Here is a 21,886-nt window from a genome sequence, read left to right as displayed (position 1 = left end):
TAGACAAAATGGTCTCTCTAGGTAGTAGAAATAAGAATGGATTGTTTCCTTTCTTGTACTTTTTCTACGTTCCTTAATTTCTACAACATATGTATTTCTTTTAACTAGGGGGGGATAAAAGGCCAAAGTAAAGGCACATCCGCACTGCTCTGGAATAAAATTTACATAGTCTGTTTTAGGCTTTTTATATGCTTATTCCTTAAAAATAAAAGCAAACAAACAACCACCTCCAAGACCTTAGGTTAACTGCCCAGAACTTAGGAGGGGCTAACAAACCTCCCCCCACAAAACCAAACAAAAAACCCTCAAGATTTCTTCTAGCATGTCATTCACTTAGCACAATAGGAGTTTGATGAGTCTCTCCAATTAGTTATTCTAAAGGTATGCTGTTGTTTTATATGACTTTATAAAAATCCATGCATTGTTTCTGCACACGAGGATATTATTATTTACATATTTTTAAATATTCTATAAAGAGATATTCACATTGCTAATTTCCTTTAAGGAATATACACATACACCTGTACACAATTTTGCCTAATGCATAAACAGTAACATAAAAGATCTTAGAAAGCCATCTTCAGCAATTAAATTCCCAAAGAGGAAAAATATTAAGAATGGGAAGTTAACTCTTAAGATAAGTACTAATACTACAACTGTACCTGGCATAAAAACCAAGAATGGCACATAACCCAAAATAATCCCTAATAACTCTAAATTAAGGCATTCTTTTCAAAAGATTCTTTTTATCAATGCTTTCTTGTTTTAATTTAGCTTTGGAAATATATTTCCTCTATAATTCCATTCGAAAGAACTGCTTGGAAGAAAACCTGTATGGGCAAAAATCATTTTAGAATGCATGTCCCTAAAGTGGTTATTCACTAGATTATATAACATCAGTAGCTTATATTTTCCACAAAATTAACTACCACTACTAGCACGTTTATCTTTTAAATCTAAAAAGTTGTGCATCATTTCCAAAAAGGTAAATATTCGTGAAAAGGACAATTAGTGAATTCAGAATCAGGACCAAGAAGAATTAGTATCTTCTTATCTAAGCAAAGTACAGTGCAAGATGGTTTTCAAATCAAGCTTAACAGATATGGTATCTGTCTTCCAGGAATCTAGTCTCCATGAGTTACGATGCCAAAGCTCTTTTGCAAACTAACAGCAGCCAATATAATGCCCTGAGAAATTCAATTCAAATTAGGAGGTAGATTCTTGCTGTTAATAATTTATATTTAAACTTTGTCTCTTGAAAAACTGAAAGTGGATTTAAACACAGGGTTACGTTAAATGAATCTAACAAATGGACAAGAAAGGCTTTGAGGGCTGAAGAGAAGGGAAGGTCAGGAGGACACTCCGATACAGAGACAGTCTTGGTCAGCATTTATAACACACCTCTATTACCACAACGGCTGTTTCTCCTCTGGTCAGAGGCCACTCCAAGGCTGTTCCCATTGCCCAGTGCTTTGTGAAAAGAAGAGATGGAAAGGCTGCAAAACCTAAGGAGGCCTGAGGCTACATATTTTAATTTCACTATTTAAAATTATATAATTATATTTAAATGCCTTCTTATCTACACTGGTTTAAAACAGCTTTATTTCTCTAGTATATGTTATCCTGATTCGGCAACCAAATCCCTTCACCAATTCAAATCACTTAATTAATGGAGAAAAGTCATATTACTTTGATTTAGCAGAGATTTATCTTAATTTTAACAATAGTGGGAAGCTGTCTTTCTACATAATTAAGCAAAATTCCACATATTTTCAAAGCTTTCTATGCATAAACACTTTCCATTCACCTCAGACTTTTGTTAAAAATGCGCAGCATGTACTCTAAACTTAAAAGTGAATGTTAAGATTTATTTTCTTCAAACATGGGCAAATTTAAAAGGAAGGTAAAAGTCATTTACTTTCACACAACCTAAAACAATACTGTTAGCACTGCAGTGACAAAGAGGCTCCAAATGACAAAGGTCAGTTAAGTAAAAGAAGGCAAAGGCAGCAGAACTCAGATGCTGAGAATAAAAACAAAAATAGATTCAATGCAGTATTCTGAGAATGAAGATCAATGAGAACAGTTGCTCCGTCTCATCTCACTTCTAGCATCATCTTCTAGATTGTTGTGAGACAACCTTCCTATTCCAGCATTTTCTCTTTGCTGGTTCTTGACATTTGCCTTAATAAAACCAATACTTAAGCCCCCAATTTTCATCATCTGAAAGAAAAAGGCAATACACTGCCTCATCTACAAAGTGCTTAGCTCTCATGGGCAAAGTGAGAAGACAGGATAAAAATATAAACAGAAGGGCAAGGAAGGAACAGTATCATATTTTATTTAACTATTGATCTGAGTAATAAGGCAGCAGGTTGTCTTTCCAATCAAAACTACTTTTATAAAGTAAACCAAATGCCCTTGCTTGCTCTTCAAAAGAAATCAACTGAGAAGAGGACGTACAGGGAAATTATGATCTAAACCATAAAAAAGGGCTAAATATGAGTGAATACTTTATGTTATCATTTAATGCTGTAATTCTCAGAAATTGAAAGCAGAATAAACAATCTTATTGCCTATGATTATGACGGCATAGAAATTAATGAGACAGTTAATACAGCAAATCAATAATAAAGTAGAGATAATGGCACGCATATTTGTTGTGCTTAACCAGCAGGAAAACAAAATTGAGCACATAAAGGTTTTACATAAAATTGAGCTAGAAGTTCCAGAGAAAAAAGAACGTGGGCTCTCTGCTTCCTTACCTGTAAGGACAGCTTTGGCTGACGAGTCGGCCAGGTCCAGGGCTGACTTCCCATCCGTGTTCCGAATGTTTGGATCGGCTCCGTGCTGCAGCAGCACTGTGCAGGGAAAGCAGAGACAGTATCTTACCTCAGGGATACAGAGATTATTTACTGGTAAGTGTCGCCTCGGCATGGTGTAGGCATAAACATACATTGCACAGTTTTTTCTCTTTCAAGAAAAAAAAAGAGGAAAGACAGACACAGAAAGGTGGAAAACAAGTACTGCAGCAGCAGATCCTCTCTAGAGTAAAGCAAAGTTGGCAACTTGTGGTACAGTATTATCACATGACTTAACATCATAAACACGAAACTAGAAAAATCTTGCAAGAAGCCAGTTTGGGTCTGCCTCCTTCAGGCAGTGGAATGGGAGGCTGTATGCTCACTGCCTCACACTGTGAAATACGCTAACTGTGAACCTCCCTGTCTTTACTACCACTGTGGCTGCTTGTTGCTGCTATTTTACTGCTGAATTTCCTAGCGCTTCCTCTCCTCAGCAGAGTTGTAAGACTGTGCAAGCCTTTTAGTGGCTCACTGCTTACATAGGAAACTCACCATAACATACCGGCTCGCTTCCAGGAAGTTTAAGGGACATAGGAATGCATGCAACTCTGCTCCCCTGCAGGCAGGCTGCAAAAAAGAACTGCCTTCTGCAATAATTCTTTCCATAAAAAATGTTTAGAAGCAGAGTATCACTATAATATATGCTAAAGAATGAATGCTGCACATGCTATATTAGGCAGAAAGTGGCTACAGAGAATTCTTAGACATAGAGGCTCCCCAAAGAGAGAAGCCCTGTTTAAGTAAAATCCGGNGGATGCTGTAATATCACCCAACCAACGGTTAAGCTAATAAATACAATAAAAATGAGTCCAAACAAGCAAGGTTCAATTATTAGTTATTCTAACAGTTCAAATGGTTAAGATTTTGTGCACTACTAAGGAGAACAGTAGCTGTTACCATCTACCACTATACTACAACATAAATTTAAAACAAAGCAGAAATATTATATTCAAGTAAGTGGTTAAAGAGATGTTATATAACATCTAAAAACATCTGAGCCACTACAGTGGGTGAGCTCTGAATTTTCATTCATTGATATTCCGAGCTAAAGTACATAAATTCCTTGGGAGTATTTGGAAGGCAGTCCTCATAGATTACTAAGCAATAAGTCCTGCTGTTTATAAAGCTCTTCCCCTCCTTTAATCCATAAGCCATCTAGTCAGTGGCTTTGTTATAAAGGAATAGCCTTATCTGGAATTAGGACGCAGCTGCTGGAACAGTGTGCATCAGCGCCTCTTGCATTAAATCTTGGCTACTCTCACATATGGGATAGTAAAAACTAGCCAGGGCTGAGAAGATGCGGGTGAGATTTTGCCAGGACTTTTCATATTATTTCATCCTTGAATGCAAGCAATCATAATTATTTTCCAGATGTTTACAAACTGACTCGAGAGTAAACAGGATAAAATAGCAAGTATCACAATCTCAAACTGTAGTTACTCTTTCATCATAATGAGTAAGCTTTCACGGGGACAGTTTTGTTTTTGTTTTGTTTTAATTCCAAGAAGAAATCCCAACATGAAGGTTTGGCTTGTAAAGGGTCTTTATCATGAAGGGGACTCATGTATCAAATGTAAAGCTGACAGCTATCACTTTATCTTTATTTAGTTGCTGAGTGATCACATGCAAAGGGTAGGAAAACAACATCTACCATGAAAAGCAGAGTTTTTACTGCATACTTTGGAACTTCAGACCTGCTTTAAATAAGCAAGCAGTATGTTAATTTAACAAGGCTTGACAATTATATGATGGGAGCTTTTTTTTTTTTTTTCCAGTTTATGAGGTAGAGGAAAAAACCTGAAAGCCTTATCATTTCTCCAAAAGTCACCTAAAATCTCAATCTTTTTTGTTGTAACTAGTACTTTACCTATTATCTCTCTGCTATTTTACAATAGAAACCTGCTATTAAGTTTGGCTGCAGTTTTGCTTTATTTTAGGTGACTTTTAAAGGAGTAATCTTGTTACTAAAAATATCTATTTTCTAAAGATTCTGAGTCCTATGTATTTCTTTCATTAGACCCGAACCCACAGAAATATCAGTGCAGACAAATGTAGCAACAGTGAAGAAGTTGGATTTTCTGAAGCAGATGCTGACAACAAAATCCACATTAGAAAGTATTTAATCATTTTTAATTAATTGGAGACCAATTAATTAAAAACCAAACTCAGGAGAATTAAGAGTTTTGGGGGGGGGGCACCTGGGTGGCTCAGTTGGTTAAGTGTCCAGCTTCGGCTCAGGTCATGATCTCACGGTTTGTGGTTTCGAGCCCCACATCAGGCTCTGTGATGACAGAGCCTGGAGCCTGCTTTAGATTCTGTGTCTCCATCTCTCTGCCCCTTCCTTGCTTCTGCTCTTTCTCTCAAAAAATAAACATTATAAAAAATTTTTTTTAAAAGGGGATTTAGGAGCAATAAAGGCATCTATAACTAGAAGTAAGCTAACAATTCTCTAACTTGTACAAAAGGGCAGTGCTGGGAAGTTGACATAAGAACAGTGGCAGGCATAAGCGCTAAGCACGGAGCCTGTACTACACAGCAGCTAATGATAACGTTTAAAGCACATCTGTAAATGGAGACCTTGTTTGTACTCTCAACTCTGCCACTAACTACTAATTCAATGCTTTGTCCTAAAGCCAGCTCTTTAGATCTTTACTTTTCTGCAAAGGGTCAGACAGTAAATATATCAGACTCTGTAGACCATATGGTCTCTGTCTCAACTACTCATCCCCACCTCAACCCCATCCTTACAGGGGAAAAGCCACTACAGACAATACTTGAAAGAACGTGTGTGGCTGTGTTCCAATAAAATCTTAGTTAAGGACAGTGAAATATTAATGTTATATAGTTTTTGTGTATCACAAAATATTGAACTGTAAAATTTTAAAGAATCGCTTTAAAAATGTGAAAACAATTCTTTGCTTACATACAAAAAGCAAGGGGTGAGCTGTATTTGGCCCACACATGACCATTTGCCAACTCCTACCTTCACAGTGAGATACCAAGTATGATCTACAGACTATTCTAGTCCCAGAACTCTTTGTGATCCATCTACACTGAAGTAAGCATAGAAATTAAGAGGAAGCATTTAGAACTGTGTACGTTATTTTAAAATTATTTTCCGGTATTTCGTTTTTATTATTCATTACAAAATTATTGGCCCGCCATGCATTGGAGAAGAAGAAAAAACTAGTCTTCTATCTCATACGGTTTGAGATTAAAAAAATTATCTGGGCCAGACTTCCAAGTCTATAAAATGAAGAAGCTGGACTAGGCAGGTGATGTCTAGGTATCTAAGGTAGAAACTTAATTTAAAATGAAAAAAGAGTTATTTCAAGTAGAACCTTTTCCTTCCCCACCCTCTAAATCAAAATTTTAAAAAATGTTTTCCATTTACACTAACACTTTATCTAACAAAAACAAAACTCAGAGTCCAGAATCAATGGAAGTTGTGAGGTACATACTAAAACGTCCCAAGCTACTCCCAAGAAATTCCTTCAACTGAATTGCTGTTTCACACCATTCTCTATGGGGATTTGTTTCTCTGCTTCCAACACCAGAAGACTAGTACATACATCAGTCAAAGGTAAAAAAATGGATTTCAAGAATGTCAGTCTAGACTTGAACTGGTGACATGAGGAACTCTCAATCCTGCTTCAAATTTTGCATTCAAAATTCTGAGCTACCAAATAGTTACAAAATGTGACTTCCAATATATAATACAATTAGAAATTCCTCTCTCTCTCCCCTTCCTTGCACGTACTCGCTCATATGCTCTGGCTCCCTCAAAATAAATAAATAGTGGGGCACCTGGGTGGCTCAGTTGGTTAAGCGACCGACTTCGGCTCGGGTCATAATCTCACAGTTCATGAGTTCGAGCCCCACACTGGGCTCTGTGCTGACAAGTTGAAGCCTGCTTAGGATTCTGTCTCTCTCTCTCTCTCAAAAATAAACATCAAAATAAATAAACTTAAAAAAAAAGAAATTCATCTTGTAACATCAACATGCACTGACAACACACTCATATAAAACATATTCTCCTTCAAAAGTAGCACAAATGTCTGAAGCAAAGTTCCTAAAATATACAAACAACATAGAAGTAAGATTTGAAAGAAAAACAAGGGAACTAAAATCTGAGTAATAATTCAGTACATAAATTCAAGACCACTGCAGCCATTCAAAAATCTCCTTGTACTATCTTTAACCAATTAATTAGGTCATCATCAAACCTCAAATCCCAAATGACTTGACTATATCCAATTGTTCGACTGATGCATCTCCAATCCATTTATCTCTTTCTGGGTTTAGGAGGATGGAGAAAATATAGCAGCTGGCATAACAACAGATAGTTAAAACTAAGGTAGGATTACAGTATTCAAAATGTCATTCTCAAAAGAGTGTTTGCCAAGAAGGACATGTGATTTTCCTATTTCTGGTGCAAGCATTCAGCTATAGGGAGCCAGATTCAGAAAGCACGCCTTTACCCTGTGACCAATACAGTAGAAACTGAAATTGTTTCATTTATCAAAACTATTAAATTTAAGCATGCCTATCATTTTCATTCTTCCAAATAATTAAGAAAAGATTTTTACATGTATGCAAAGCCTCGTCCTTTCAAATTCCTAGAAAAATACAAAGTGCTACTATAGCAGATTGTATTTAATTATAGGTATTAGTAACTTATTTAAGAAGATAAAAGAGGGCCGCGTAGGTGGTTCAGTCCGTTGAGTGTCTGACTTCGGCTCAGGTCATGATCTCATGGTCTATGGGTTCGACCCCTGCGTCGGGCTCTATGCTGACAGCTCAGAGCCTGGAGCCTGCTTAGGATTCTGTATCTCCCTCTCTCTCTGACCCTCCCCTGCTCATGCTCTCTCTCTCTCTCTCTCAGAAATAAATAAAAAACATTAAAATAAAAGAGAAGATAAAAGAAATAGAAACAATATGAATTTCCAAGCTAAAAACGTAGCAAGACTTTTAGGTAAGTTATCAAAAAGTGTTTTCACTATAAAAGGTAGAAATCCCCTATTAAAATATCGTAAATTCTTTGTTATGTGAATTTTAGAGCTACATTAAAGGCCTAAAACTGTTCCTAACAAAGAATACTCACTTTTATTTATTTATTTATTTATTTGTTTTTTATTTTTGAGAGAGAGACAGAGAGAGAGAAAACAAGTGGGACAGGAGCAGAGAGAACAGGACAGAGAGAATCCCAAGCTGAGTGTGGAGCCTGATGAGGGACTCACTCTTACGAACCACAAGATCATGACCTGAACCAAAATTGAGTAGACGCCTGACCAAATGAGCCATCTAGGAGCCCCTGAACACTCCATTTTAAAAGCAGTTATGTTTATATTAAAATGTATTTCATAGTCATCTTACTCTTTATGAGTATAGAGATATTCATCTGACTGAGCTTCCAAAACTGAATCACACAGAGGACTAAATCTGTTAGACTTTTTTCTTTTTTTAGCAAATAAAACTTAATTTTAGAGCAAAATATCAAGGACCAAATTTTAACAAACTAAAATCTTCAATGTATAGGACTTTCACCAACACACATGGCTTCTAAAAGACAAATTAATTTTTTCCTTTTTTATGTGTATTTACTTATTTTGAGAGAGAGAGAGCATGAGCAGGGGAGGAGGGGTAGAGAGAGGGTGAGAGAGAACCCCAAGCAGGCTTTGTCCTGTCAGCACAGAGTCTGACGCAGGGCTCAAACCAAGACTGTGAGATCATGACCTGAGCTGAAATCAAGAGTCGGACTCTCAACTGACCGAGCCACCCAGGCGCCCCAACAAATTATTTTTTCTAAGTGATATACATGGCATATCCTGAAGTTAATACCTATTCAGACTGCCTTTTCCATAGAAACATGTACAATACTACAACTGTATAATACTATGTAATGGCATAGTATTATATCACTATAATCCTGTATATATATCATACATCTTTTTTTTGAAAAGCCATTTATCTTTTCATTTAGGACACACTTTACTTACTACGGCATAAAAGTAAACTACTGTACTTTATTTTAAAAAAATCGAGTTGATTTATCACTAACGGTAGACATGAAAATTTAAGGTACCAGTGTTTGCCTATACAGTAGTATGGCTGACTGAATCGGAGTTAGAATTTAAATGACATGATTTTGTTTTCAGTATTGACTGACCATTTATTTGGACCAATCCTCAGGCTGTGAATAATGAACAGAACTAGATTTAAAACAAAAACATAACTTCATCTAAGAGCTGATGACAAAGAATTACTAGCCCCAAACTAAGGAGCAAATGGGAATCTAGAGGACAAACATGTGTGGAAACTCCCTTTGTTCTGAAAGCACTTAATCCAGAAAAATATAAGTTGTCCTTTCAATGTCTCATAGGATAGAGGGAACAGCAATCATAGCCACGCCCCCACAAAGCAAGTACTCTAACGAAGACTGTCCCCATACAAAAAGTTATATGCTCAGGATGACGATAAAGTGACGTGAACTCACCCTAGTACAAATCATATTTCTGGTTGGAAACTTTGGGTGTCCAAACTATCTGGAGCCTTGAGTTTAATTTTAAGGTATCCCAGATTGGCAGTAATGTCAGGATACCTGGCAAACATATATGCCCATCCTCTCAGGGGAAGGTACTTTCATCAAAGGGCAAAAATTTAGTCCTGCAGATAAATGTATAGTAAAATGCCCAGCACATAACCAAGATAACCAAGTACAGAGGTAATCCAAAATGCAGAAGCAACAATTAACATCAAAAAACACAAAAAACAGAGCCATAAAAACTTCAGGTATCAGAAAGAACTACCAGATACATTATAAAAAGAACTATGCTATTTAATAAACAAGCAAAGACTGAAAAACAAAGGGAACTATGTTTATTGTGTTTAATGTCATAAAAGACAACCTAAAATATCTAAGTTAGATAAAAGTATAAAAAGTGATACGGCAAATTTGTAAAAGAACCAAAAAGAATCTTGAGAAATAAAAATGCAATTCACTGAAATTAAAAACCAGGGCTTTAGTTTCCAGCCAAGATGGGGTAACAGTGTATCAGACTAGCCCTCTCTTCCTAATGCAAGTAATTATGATGTAGACAAAATACATGAAGCAACTAACTGAAGGCAGTGGTCAACAGTTGGGCTAAACTGTGATCTTTGAAAGAAGGGAAACTCAAAAGATGGGTACCATAATCAGCTCTCTGCCCGAAACAATTTGGCAACCACCCGCATACAACTAGAATCAGAAGAGAACAAGGTGGTCATGCTGAGCTAAGAAGACAGAGATCTGAATTCGGAGTACATAAGCTGGCTGGAATCTGCGGGATGGGAAACTGGAGAGGAGTGACTATGCAGCACACAGGGTCCAAAGGTCTGTGTAGGGGTCCCTTGCAATCACAGGGCTGTGGGCGGGCCTTGTATAGTCTGTATAAGATAAGACCGCCTGAGGCTTAGCAGGTAGTAGCTACTGTTGGATTGAGCACATAACACAGTTAGTGGAGGTCAAAAAGCGCTAGGTGGGGAGTAGTGCTGAGAGAAATTCTGGCCTTAAGAAAGTACAGAGATCCTAGGGGTCTCTCGATGACTCAGTCGGTTAAGCAACCGACTCTGGCTCGGGTTACAATCTCACCGTTCATGAGTTCAAGCCCCGTGTCGGGCTCTGTGCTGACAGCTCAGAGCCTGGAGCCTGCTTTGGATTCTGTGACTCTCTCTCTCTGTCTGTCCCTACCCCGCTTACTGTCTGTCTCTCAAAAAATAAATAAACATTAAAAAAAAAAAAAAGAAAGAAAGTACAGATCCTAAAAACACTTCCTCAACACAGTGCAGAGCTGAGAAAACAAAAGGCCATCTGAGTTATGAATATGTACCACACTCTAGAGCAGAGACTTGGGGTCTACAACATCACTAATTACCCTTTTTTCTTATTATTAACATCTGTACTGACGGTACAAGAACAAAGAATAAAACTGCTGGTAACTTAGCACAAACCAAGGCAGTGTCATCAAACTATACTAGGGATCCCTGCATTCTTTACTACCTTAAAAGGAAAGAATAAATAAGTAAAAGCGGTTTCATTTTAGAATGTCCTTAATGACAGTAAAAATTACTAATTGTATTAAATCTTGACCCACAGATACACGTCTTCTAAATGTTCTCTGCGAAGAACTGGAACATGCATACAGGACTTCTACTGTCTCAGTTACAGGGCTCATGGGATTACTGTGGTTGCAAGCTGAAATAGCCACTCTTTTTCATGACGCACCATTTTTAATTAAAAGAAAAACAAACAGAAATACAATGGTCATTCAGACTTGAATCATTTTTAAAATGCCAATGATGGAAAATTTAAGCTTTCACACAAAAATCAGAACTCTGTAAATTTTCTTTCTCTGCCTACGTGAACTTGAACTTATTGTAAATACTTAAGGCTTTTCTGTTGACATCGGTATTACAAAAGTAATTTTTTGATATAGATCTGAAATGAGTCAACATTTTGGAATTTCCAACTCAGTGAATTAATATTTTCAAGATGACCAATGGAAACTTACAAAATCATGTTTGAGTCCAGAACCTTTCAAAGTGAAACACACGTTAACAGACCGTTATGTTACAGAGTACAAAAGCTTTTCTGTTATGGTTTGTTTCCATATTACAATTGCCCGTTTAGAACCTACCACTTGTCAAGTCTGGATTGGGATATCAAAGAAGAATATTCACAAGTATCCTGCTGTCTTTGATTAAGCCAGATAATAAAGATTATATGCATTAATGCCAGTATTTTTACTACTTTATTTTGGAAAACATAGTTACTTTTCATAAAAACATTATTTCTATCAATAATAGTGAATTTACTATTAGTGAAATAAATTAGTACCATTATGAAGATTGTAGTTTTGATTCTAATGTTATATATGGCCCAAATAAACAAAAGCCCTTCAGAACACAAAAAGGCCAAAATATATGCAAATTGCTCTAGAATAAGCCTTAGAATAGACACAGCCTAAAAAATTCTAAAACCAAACCTCAACAAGATTGGTAGGGGACGCTATGAACACTGAGTCCCTCTATGAGAGATTTTAGGCTTGGGCTTTCCACAGAAATGCACTTATTTAATAAGCATAAATCCAAACATCCAGAAGTTCAGGTGATTCACCAGCAACCAAAGTCTCTGCTAAAACAAGAATAAAAATTTTTCAGAGGAAGATAAGTAAAAATAATATTGCAGCTCCTATAGTATCTACTATTGAATAAAAATTATTAAACATACAAAGAAAACGGAAAATGTGATCCACAGTCAAGAACCAAAAAGCAGTCAAAAGAAATCATGTCCAAGATGGCCAAGATGTTGGACTTAGCAGACAGGACTTTAAGGCAATTATTAGAAATGAGTCCAAAGAATTAAAGGAAAATATGATCTGAAAAAGTAAACAGAGAGCGATACTCTAAGAACCATGCTGGAAAGCTGAAGAAATCATGATACTCGTTTCAAGATTTATTATAAAGATAAGACAGCGAATTATTGGGATAAAAACCAATATTCAGAACAACAAAAAAGAAAACAAACCAACACAAGTATAGCCAATTGATTTTTCTATAAAGAAGGCAAGGATAGAGCAGCTGGGTGGCTCAGTTGGTTAAGCCTCTGACTCCTGATCTCGGCGCAGGTCATGATCCCACGGTTTGTGAGAATGAGCCCCCCAAAGGGCTCTGTGCTGACAGCACAATCTTGTTTGGGATTCTCTCCCTCTTCTCTCTTTCTCTCTGCTCCTCCCCCACTTGCATGCTCAGGCTCTCTTTCTCTCAAAATAAATAAATAAGCTTAATAAAAAACAAAGGCGGCAAGGTAATACAATGATGGAAAAAAAGTAGTATTTTGAACAAATCATGTTGGAACAACGGTTGCCTACACAGATAAGAAAAAGAAAACACACAAACATAAAGTCAAACTCTTACCTCACACGTAAAAACAAATTAACTCCAAATGAGCCATAAATTCAAAAATAAAAGTTAAAACAATAAAACCTGTAGGACAAGACATGGAAGAGACATGGCCTTGAGACAGAAAAGATTTCTTAAGATAAAAATAGCCTACCTGCTAAAAAAGTTGGTAAACTGTACTTCATCAAAATTAAGACCTTCTGCTTTTCCAAAGACACAATTACAAACATGAAAAGGAAAGTCACAGACTAGAACAAAATATTTGCAACAAATACATGTGAGAAAGAACCTAGATCCAGATTATATAATGCTAAGACTGTAGAAAAGAATCTCAAGTAAAATAGTCCAGAAACAATTTTCTATTGTGTAAAAGTCCAAGTTTTTAATCATACCTTTTGTTTTAGTCTTTGTCTTTCATACAAAAATCGCCAAAAATTCAGAATTCTGTCAACATCTGGGACTAGCATACTTGGGGTACATTTCTTAATTTCACCTCAATGAACTACCTGCCTTTTTGTGCCTTATTAGATACTGACTTACTACTTTTTTCCATGTGCCTCACTGCGGGGGGCGGGGAAGACTGCATTTCTTTTTTGAAAAAAAGTTCAAAAAGATCAAATTCTCTACAAGTCTTCTCCACTTACTAATGGTAAAACATCCTAGTTAACAGTTAAGAACAGAGCTGCGGTGAAGAGACCATCCCCTTGAACTGGACTGCGTGGGTTCGAGTCCTAGCTTCCCTTCCTCCTAGTTCTGGGGCCCTAGGAAGCCATTTCCCCCCTCTGCTCTCCCATTTTCTCATCTGTAAATAAGGAGATAGTAACAGTACCCACTGCGTGGAGTTATTAGGAGAACAAAAAGAATAAATATTTGAGGTGTTCTTAGAATAGTGCCCAGCATATAGTAAGCATGAGTATAAATAAGGCAAAGGGTATAAACTTCCAGTTAGAAAATAAATAAGACATGAGGATGTAAAGCACAGCATGAGTTGTATACTAAATAATACTGTAATAACTTTGGCGACAGATCGTAACTAGACTTACCGTGGGGATCGCTATCATGTATACCTGAAACTACTCTATGTGTTTTTTTAAGAATTAAAAAATATTTACTCACTCAAAAAATTATTCCAAGAAAATAAAAATTTACTGAATTCACACAGAAGAGTAGTTCTTCATGATCATATTTTGGCATGAAAATTTATAATAAAGGAATCCTCCAGTTAGATTTTGCTCCCATTATCAAGTTCACCAACAAACTCAGAAAAACAAGAATTTTTTAAAAGGCTCATTGCATCCAGAGTAACTCAGAAACAGATTACTCCGTATGCATATATAGTAGATGTTTAGATCCAGGTCAATTGCATCCTTTTTGCAATAGAGGCAGGCCAGGCCACAATACATCTGTGAAACCAGCATTATCTGCTTACACAAACCACAATTTAAGACAAAGCAGGCCCTAGAATTAATCTAAGAATTATTATAACAAAGGATACCCTTTCTACCTGGAAACCCCACAGAGTCAAGTCTAAAAAGTACTGCCCAGCAGTTGTACAAACCTGGGTTTTAGAACACTGTTCTGTACTTTACAATTGTCTGACCTTACACAAGTTACTTCACCTCTGTCAATCTCAATTTCCTCTTTCATAAAACACTACCTACCTCAGAGAATTGCTGTTATAATTAAGTGAGACAATATATATAAACCCAGCTTGCTTGGTTCTTGGCATATGATAGGGACGCAATAAACACCTTGTCCCTTCAATCAGGATCTTTTCATCTGCCTTTCAAAAACAGAATCATACACACAGGAAGTGCTAAAAATCTATCTGCTGGACTGAAATAAAGGCAAATGGTAACAGTCCTAGGAACAATGAATTCATTTATGCCAAGTCAATTATTGTTTTATGCTTCTTTTTATTAAAGGGGAGATTACTTTTTCTAAACCTTGACTAGACTCTGCTAAATGAAACACTAATAAGAACAAAGCAAATAACCTTAGTCTAACTACACAAGTTTATAAAAGGATTACAGATATTTTTACAGTTCTAAGGGGCAATGACCACATCCAAAAGGTGCTCTGGGAGAGAAAGGCAGATCTTAGCTACCTTTCTGAAACCTTACCTAAACTGTTACCCCCACCTCCCCTCTCTCAAGTCCTCAAGGACTTAGTATTCCAGGTAAACTCCTCATTAGTATAAAACATTACAGCCAATTAAAATTCATTTTAGTGCCACTAGATACAAGGTTTAAAGTTGCACATTTAGAAACATTTGCCTCAAGGAACACAGGATTGAACCTGTACCATAACATTCTGATTCTGCTTTGAACTTTAGTTTAAGAAATTATACCACCACTATGGGGCACCTAGGTGGCTCAGTTGGTTAAGTGTCCGACTTCGGCTCAGGTCATGATCTTGAGGTTCGGGAGTTTGAGCCCCGTATTGGGCTCTGTGCTGACAGCTTGGAGCCTGGAGCCGGCTTTGGATTCTGTGTCCCCCTCTCTCTGCCCCTTCCCCGTTCACATTCTGTCTGTCTCTCTCTCTCTCACAAATAAATAAACATTAAAAGTTAAAAAAAAAAAGAAATTTTATCACTACTATTATTTTCCTATATCTCTGAGAATTGATTCAACAGACTCAACTTCAATGCACTGTTGTTCTTTCAATCTGACAGAGACAAAGAATAGACCGCTTTTACATTTTCACTCTTTGGGAAATATACCATATAATTTTTTTAAACTCACTTTTGTTTTTCTATTAGAATTGATAAATTATCCCATTAGCAATATTCTTTCCTTTCTTCTTTTGTTTTTTGCTCTACTTTTCATCCCCGTGGCTATTTTACAACTGGAAGTTTGCACCCCTTGGTCCCCTTCACCTGTTTTGCCCACACACTGGCCAACCAATATTAGCAATATTTTTAATAACAGTACTCAATCACATTTTCACACCCCACCTCAGCTCCTTTGCCCCACGTTGAGGAAAAACAACTGATTTCATGCCTTATTAAATCATAATTCAAGTTTAAAAAATTACACAGGATACGAAACAAAGGACATAAACTAATTTGCATTGATGGTAACAAAGAATGGCATATGGTAATGGACAGTTATCCAGTCCATCATTAGCTTATACAAAACCCACCTATAAGAACACCTTACTGCTGCCACCCAAGGGAAAAGAGAGTGAAAACAAATGAACATTTACTGAAGCTCTACCTGCTTTACTGTCTCACTTAACTCTCCCCCTAACAACCCAATGCAATATGATGCTCATTTTATAAATGAGAAACTGATGCTCACAGCAATTAAATTTGCTATCTGTGCAAGGTGACAGTCTATAGGTGGAAAGGAGAAGTCATACCTAATACTAACGTCAGGCATTTAATTTCTACCTTATCATTCTACACAAGAACAAGGCAGGAACATCCCCGAACTGTAACTCAAGCCTTTTTCCCCTTAGGTGAATTCTGAAACACACATCTATCTACACATTTGTCCTAAAGAACCTTACTTACTAATCCCATGACCAATGTCATCTTTCTCATCCCATCGAACAACCCCCCAGTGGGAAACCAAGAAGCCAAGATTCAGAAATAACACCCATGACAGCCAGAGTTCCATTTTAGGAGACCCACTAGAATATTTCCTGTTCTTGTTCCCTCAATCCTTATGATCAAGCATATTCCTTCTAAAGATCAACACTCAAAACTGTGTCCCAAAATATGGGGCGCCTGGGTGGCTTAGTCGTTAAGCGTCCGACTTTCGCTTAGGTCATGATCTCGCGGTTCGTGGGTTCGAGCCCCGCGTCGGGCTCTGTGCTGACTGCCAACTCAGAGCCTGGAGCCTGTTTCAGAGTCTGTGGCTCCCTCTCTCTCTGACCCTCCCCTCACGCTGTCTCTCTCTCTCTCCTAGAAATAAATAAAACATTTAAAAAAAAAAACAAAAAAAAACTGTGTCCCAAAATAAGCACAGTAAATAAAAGGCAATATAAAATATATGTCTTCTATTTCTAACCATGATTACTTGTACCACACAGCAAATTTAGAAATTTTCAGGGCTGACATAAAATAAACATATATATTTGGACACACTGTGGGATTTCTTAATGTCTTATTTGTAACTGTCATATCTAAGGGCAAAATATGGAACAATTCACAGTAAGGTTTATATATGTAATCCTGGATTCTGTTTACAGAAGAAAAGTCTAATACCCACTCCATTTAAAAGAGAAAGTTAAGGACCCCCTGGTGGCTTAGTTGGGTAAGCATCTGACACTTGATTTCAGCCCAGGTCACAATCTCACATTTCATGAGATGGAGCCTCTCATCGGGCTCTGCACTGACAGCCCAGAGCCAGCTTGGGATTCTCGCTCTCCCTCCCTCTCTCTTCCTCTCTCCCTCTCTCTCCTCCAAAATAAATAAACATACATTTAAAAAATTAAAAAAAAATTAATAGATTCCAACAATTTAAGGACTAAGAGTACATATTTTTTTAAAGCCTGGAACTGTACTTACAATACTTAATAATTTTCTATGTAGTTTGGGTCAGCTGAGAATAAAGAGTGAAAAGGACTCTGTAAATCTTTCTTTCCCATCTGGACCCGCTTCTGCAATCTCAGTTACCATGGAACTATACAAAGGGAGGACACAGCTTTATTATGAACACGTTTCAGATAATATGATAACCATGTAAAGAGAGAACTGACTGATTACATGGGCCATTTGCATCAAATACCATTTTCATACAACCACAAATTTAAGCTGGACATCTCCCTGAAATCCAGATTGTTTTGGACCGACACATTTAATCTAAAAGTAAATGCAAATATATAATTAATTCCTTTAATAGACAGACTTGAGCAATAAGCAAATCCCTACACCACTTCAAAAACTGTATGAGGTTTGTGTTGTTGTTCTTGGTTTTTGACCTTTTTCCTCCTATATTTCTTAAGGCCTTAAAAGAATGAAAGCATTCACTCTGGGAATTCTAATAAAATACAACTGAACAAATATAAAACTTTATATATAAATATATATACTTACCACCATTAACCACAATGCCTACCAAAGTAGTCCCAAATTTATCAGTAAATGCATAAATACTCTAACTTTCTTGAAAGCAGCTGAACCTAAGTGGGCAAGTTATCAAGATAATGGTTTTCGGTGTCAGTGGGGATTTTTTCAGAAGGGAAAAATTATGATCATCCTTGGCTCTTCTTCTCCTTTTTAAGGATACGAGTGCGGACTTTTGCCAACTTTTACTTTTTATGAAAATGCTATATTGAGACTTGTTTAAAAGATCTCAACTCAGTTTTTATATGAGAAACTGATGTTAAAAAAGCCTAAGGGAGGTATTCTGGCAGGAAAAGGGAAAAGAAACAATCATGAAACAAAAGTAAGTGAATCACATTCTCAAGAGCTTCGCTGAATTTTCAATGAATTTTTGCAAAGAGTAAGGAAGATGTGGGAAATGACTTTCCTTAACCCAGCCCATTTATGAATGACATATAAATACATAATGTGACAGATTAAACCAAGGACCTTAGTGGAGATCTCCAGCAGTTACAATTTTTTGATTCTTATTAAGAATTTGTGGCTTTCCAGGAACTTATGCTAAGATAATTAAGGTTTATGCATATATTTAAAGAAAACAACATTCTTTATAGTACTATTTATAAAACAAAAGTGAAAAATCAGAAATATTATAAATGGTATTAATATAGGTGACTGATTTAAAAAAATGGTTATTTCCATATAACTCTTGCAGCCATTAAAAATGAGATTAGATAAAAATATTCACTGATAATGAAATATGTTCACAACACAAAGTGAAAAAATAAGAAAAGTATGCATGAAATGATCCCATTTTTACTATAAAAAGGATTATATACACAGGTACAGTGGGGTCTAACAATATTGCTCAACAGAAATTCCTACCATGATGGATATTTCTATAACCTGCACACTCTGATATGATAACCAATAGTCACATATGGTTATTACACACTTGAAATTCAGCTAGGGCAAGTGAGACCCTAAATTTTTTATTTTTTAAATTTTAGCTAATTTTATTTAATGGCTACCATATTGGACAGAAAACAAGATGTGACAGTTGTTATAGGTGTATTTTCTCATTTTTCTTTAATGAACACCTTTAACTTCTAATAATACTGTTAAGACAATACCAAAAAAGTTGCTAATTTTTGACATACTATGTTTAAAATAACAAGAGGTAAGTACGTACCTGGGGGGAGGGGTCCAACACCAGTCCCACTCTTCCCTTCCTGACCCCCAATGTATGCCATTCCAAGTTCCAGGGCTTTTAACTTCATCAAAGGACAGGTAACCATGGAAGTGATTGGGCAAAACTCCATTTAAAATAGAGTTTATACAGGGAAAGTAAATATCTTTTTCTAGATAGCAGATAAATAAAATGGAGTTACCAGGAAATTATGAGAATATATTACTTTATGAGTGGATTACAATAATAAAAACTTGGTTTAAGTTTTAGTAAATAGATTAGATTTTGTTTTTTTGGGTGGTTTTTTTTTTTTAATAAGGCTAGCTTGGTAATGATTACTACTCAAATTTGGTAAAAATTATACAATCTCAAAAGCTAACCTAAAAATAAAGAATTTATTTGGCACACTTTAAAGAATGAAATTATTGTTTTATGCTGAAAATACATTCTTGAATAAATTCCCACTAAGCAGACAGAACTTTCAGTTCTCAATAAAGAAACACTTCTATTATAACAACCCTATATCAGCTTTACGGACTGTTGGGAATTAACAATGTTCTCCTTTCCTCACTGATAAAATGGTAGGTGATATGTATTACCTGCCTCATACATCAAATATAAATATTAGCAAAATTAATTTGGCTAAGTGCTTTGAGCCACCTCAAAGGGAAACACTTTATTATGTATCATCCATCCACGGCAATTTTTGGTACATTTGCCACCATCACCTTTTTTTTCTTCTCCCTCCCTACCTCAATTTCTCAGTTCCTGACAGCAGCAATTCAAAGGTTTAATCCACAAGTAACAACAAAAACTGTTTGCCCATTCTTTATAGAAAATCCACTATAATAGAGGTGAACGCGTGACTGGAATCAATATTCAACGACCCAGCCTAATGAAGACAAGCAATGATTTGACAAATGACAGATAATCTAAACATAATTTATACCTGACCATAAAATGTGTCTTGTATGTGTACATGAATATGGAAATGTTGGACATATTGCAAACTCATCTATCTTTAAAATAAAAAGCACTTCAAAATATCACCTAATCAAGAAGTGGAAAATTACTTGGCTTCCTTATCCCCATTAACACAGGATTAATGCAAAAAAGGCCGGATAGAACAATGCTATCTTCTTGTGAACTGCTTTGCCATCCCCCACACATCAGTGTATGTGGAACACACCACACACACTAGTACCAGTGATGGGCAATAAGAGTACAAGAATGAATCAGAAGATTATTGTTAGTTCCCTATCAAAGGGAATTAACAATCTATCAAGCTAGAAGAACCAACTATGATCAAGTAGAATACTATGAAAGCATATAACAAGGCACTAACCTATCTGGAGCATAATCAAGTTCACACCTTATCTGATTCAGTTTAAGAGACTGGCCCCAGGTCTTAAAGTTGCATTAGAAAGTAAATATACTTTGATTATAGCCATTTTAATTTAATTCATCACTGTGCACATACCAATTGTTTATGCTAATAAATAGGAAGGTATTTTAAAGTATGTGTAGGACCCCGGTTTACTTGGGGAACAACTCCAAGATATTTCTCTCCATAATGGCATCCAAACAAGTCATTCTTTCTAAATAATCATTTCTTTACTGTTTATTTTCACTTGCATTCAATTCTATAAACAGAGTGTTTTCAGTCAGTCTAGTCTAAGTTATGTTGCAGTAGCAAAATGCTCCAGAATCCCATAGGCTTATTAGAAAAATTAAGGTTATTTCTTACTCACACAACTTGAAAAAGTGACAGCAGAGGAGTTTCATTACTTACATGTCAGGCTGAAGAGAGCTCTATGTTAAAATGTGATACCTGCCTAACCAAGGTGGGGAAAAACAAAATATAGTAAACTATACCTTGGCTCTTACACTTCTGCTCAGAAATTATATATTTTCCTCCCACTCACATTTTGCTGGGTAGGAAAAGAAGAAAGTAAATACATCCAGTGGACAGAGGACTGTTTACTTCCAGGTGCCAAGAAGAACTGGAGATTTGCTGGACTACACCAGACTGAAAAGATCAGTGTTTGAAGCTTTGCTCATATTTCCTGTCTCGATGTTGTAGAAATATGGAAAACTATGAGAATTATACCAAAATCAATAACAATGAGAAATAGCTCAAAGAATATCTATGTGTCCTCTAATCTCAGAGAAGCAGAGGGAAAGCACAAGCGAAAAAAATGTTTAACTATAAGGAATTGAGTCTTCCTTTATGGGAAGATTTCAGACAACAAGCTATTAAAATAAACTATTTCCCTAAATTCTAGAAATATACTTCCAAAGAGTAGGGGCAAGCAATATTATCTCAAAAATAAGCATGCATATTTTAGATAATTATTTTCTAATTAAAGAAGGTCCGCCTGACATTTACTCTTAAATCTTAAAATTGACCTATATAATATACTCAGTTTTCATTATAGAGTAGCTTATTCTTTCATTTTGAATTTTAAAAGTAAGTCCTAAACAAATTGTTATAATGCACTTCAAGCAGAAACCCTTAAACCCAAACTACTTTCCTACATTTTTGCAACGTAATTAAAATTACAATCTTATTTCCGTATAAACTGTTTTTAACCTAAAAATAGTTGTCTAATAGAAATCTACTTTATTATCCCAATGCTGGTAAAATACTAAATGCTTTTCTATTTTAATTGACAGACTGGCCTTTGCCAAAATTAAAAACCTTTGCTTGTCCAAAGACACAGATTAGGAGGAAGCATTCACACTAATGCTTATGATAATCACAAATCTTGGGTCCAATATCTAAAACCCAGAAAGAATTCTTACAATTCAATAATAAGAATGCAAAAAAAAAAAAAAACA

General features: G+C 36.1%; 1 protein-coding gene across 1 annotated transcript in view; it reads right to left on the bottom strand.

The window, feature by feature from the left end:
• TNKS (tankyrase) overlaps window positions 1-21,886 on the bottom strand; it is a 207,771-nt gene that overhangs the window by 142,818 nt on the left and 43,067 nt on the right. The window contains exon 3 of the mRNA XM_077772826.1: window positions 2,766-2,861. Within this exon, the coding sequence (XP_077628952.1) occupies window positions 2,766-2,861 (96 nt within the window). The remainder of the gene's footprint in view (window positions 1-2,765; window positions 2,862-21,886) is intronic.

Source organism: Crocuta crocuta, unplaced genomic scaffold (genome assembly GCF_008692635.1).
Source record: "Crocuta crocuta isolate KB4526 unplaced genomic scaffold, BGI_CrCroc_1.0 scaffold140, whole genome shotgun sequence".
In the NCBI taxonomy this organism is placed as follows: Eukaryota; Metazoa; Chordata; class Mammalia; order Carnivora; family Hyaenidae; genus Crocuta; species Crocuta crocuta.
This window is presented reverse-complemented; position numbering and strand designations above follow the sequence as displayed.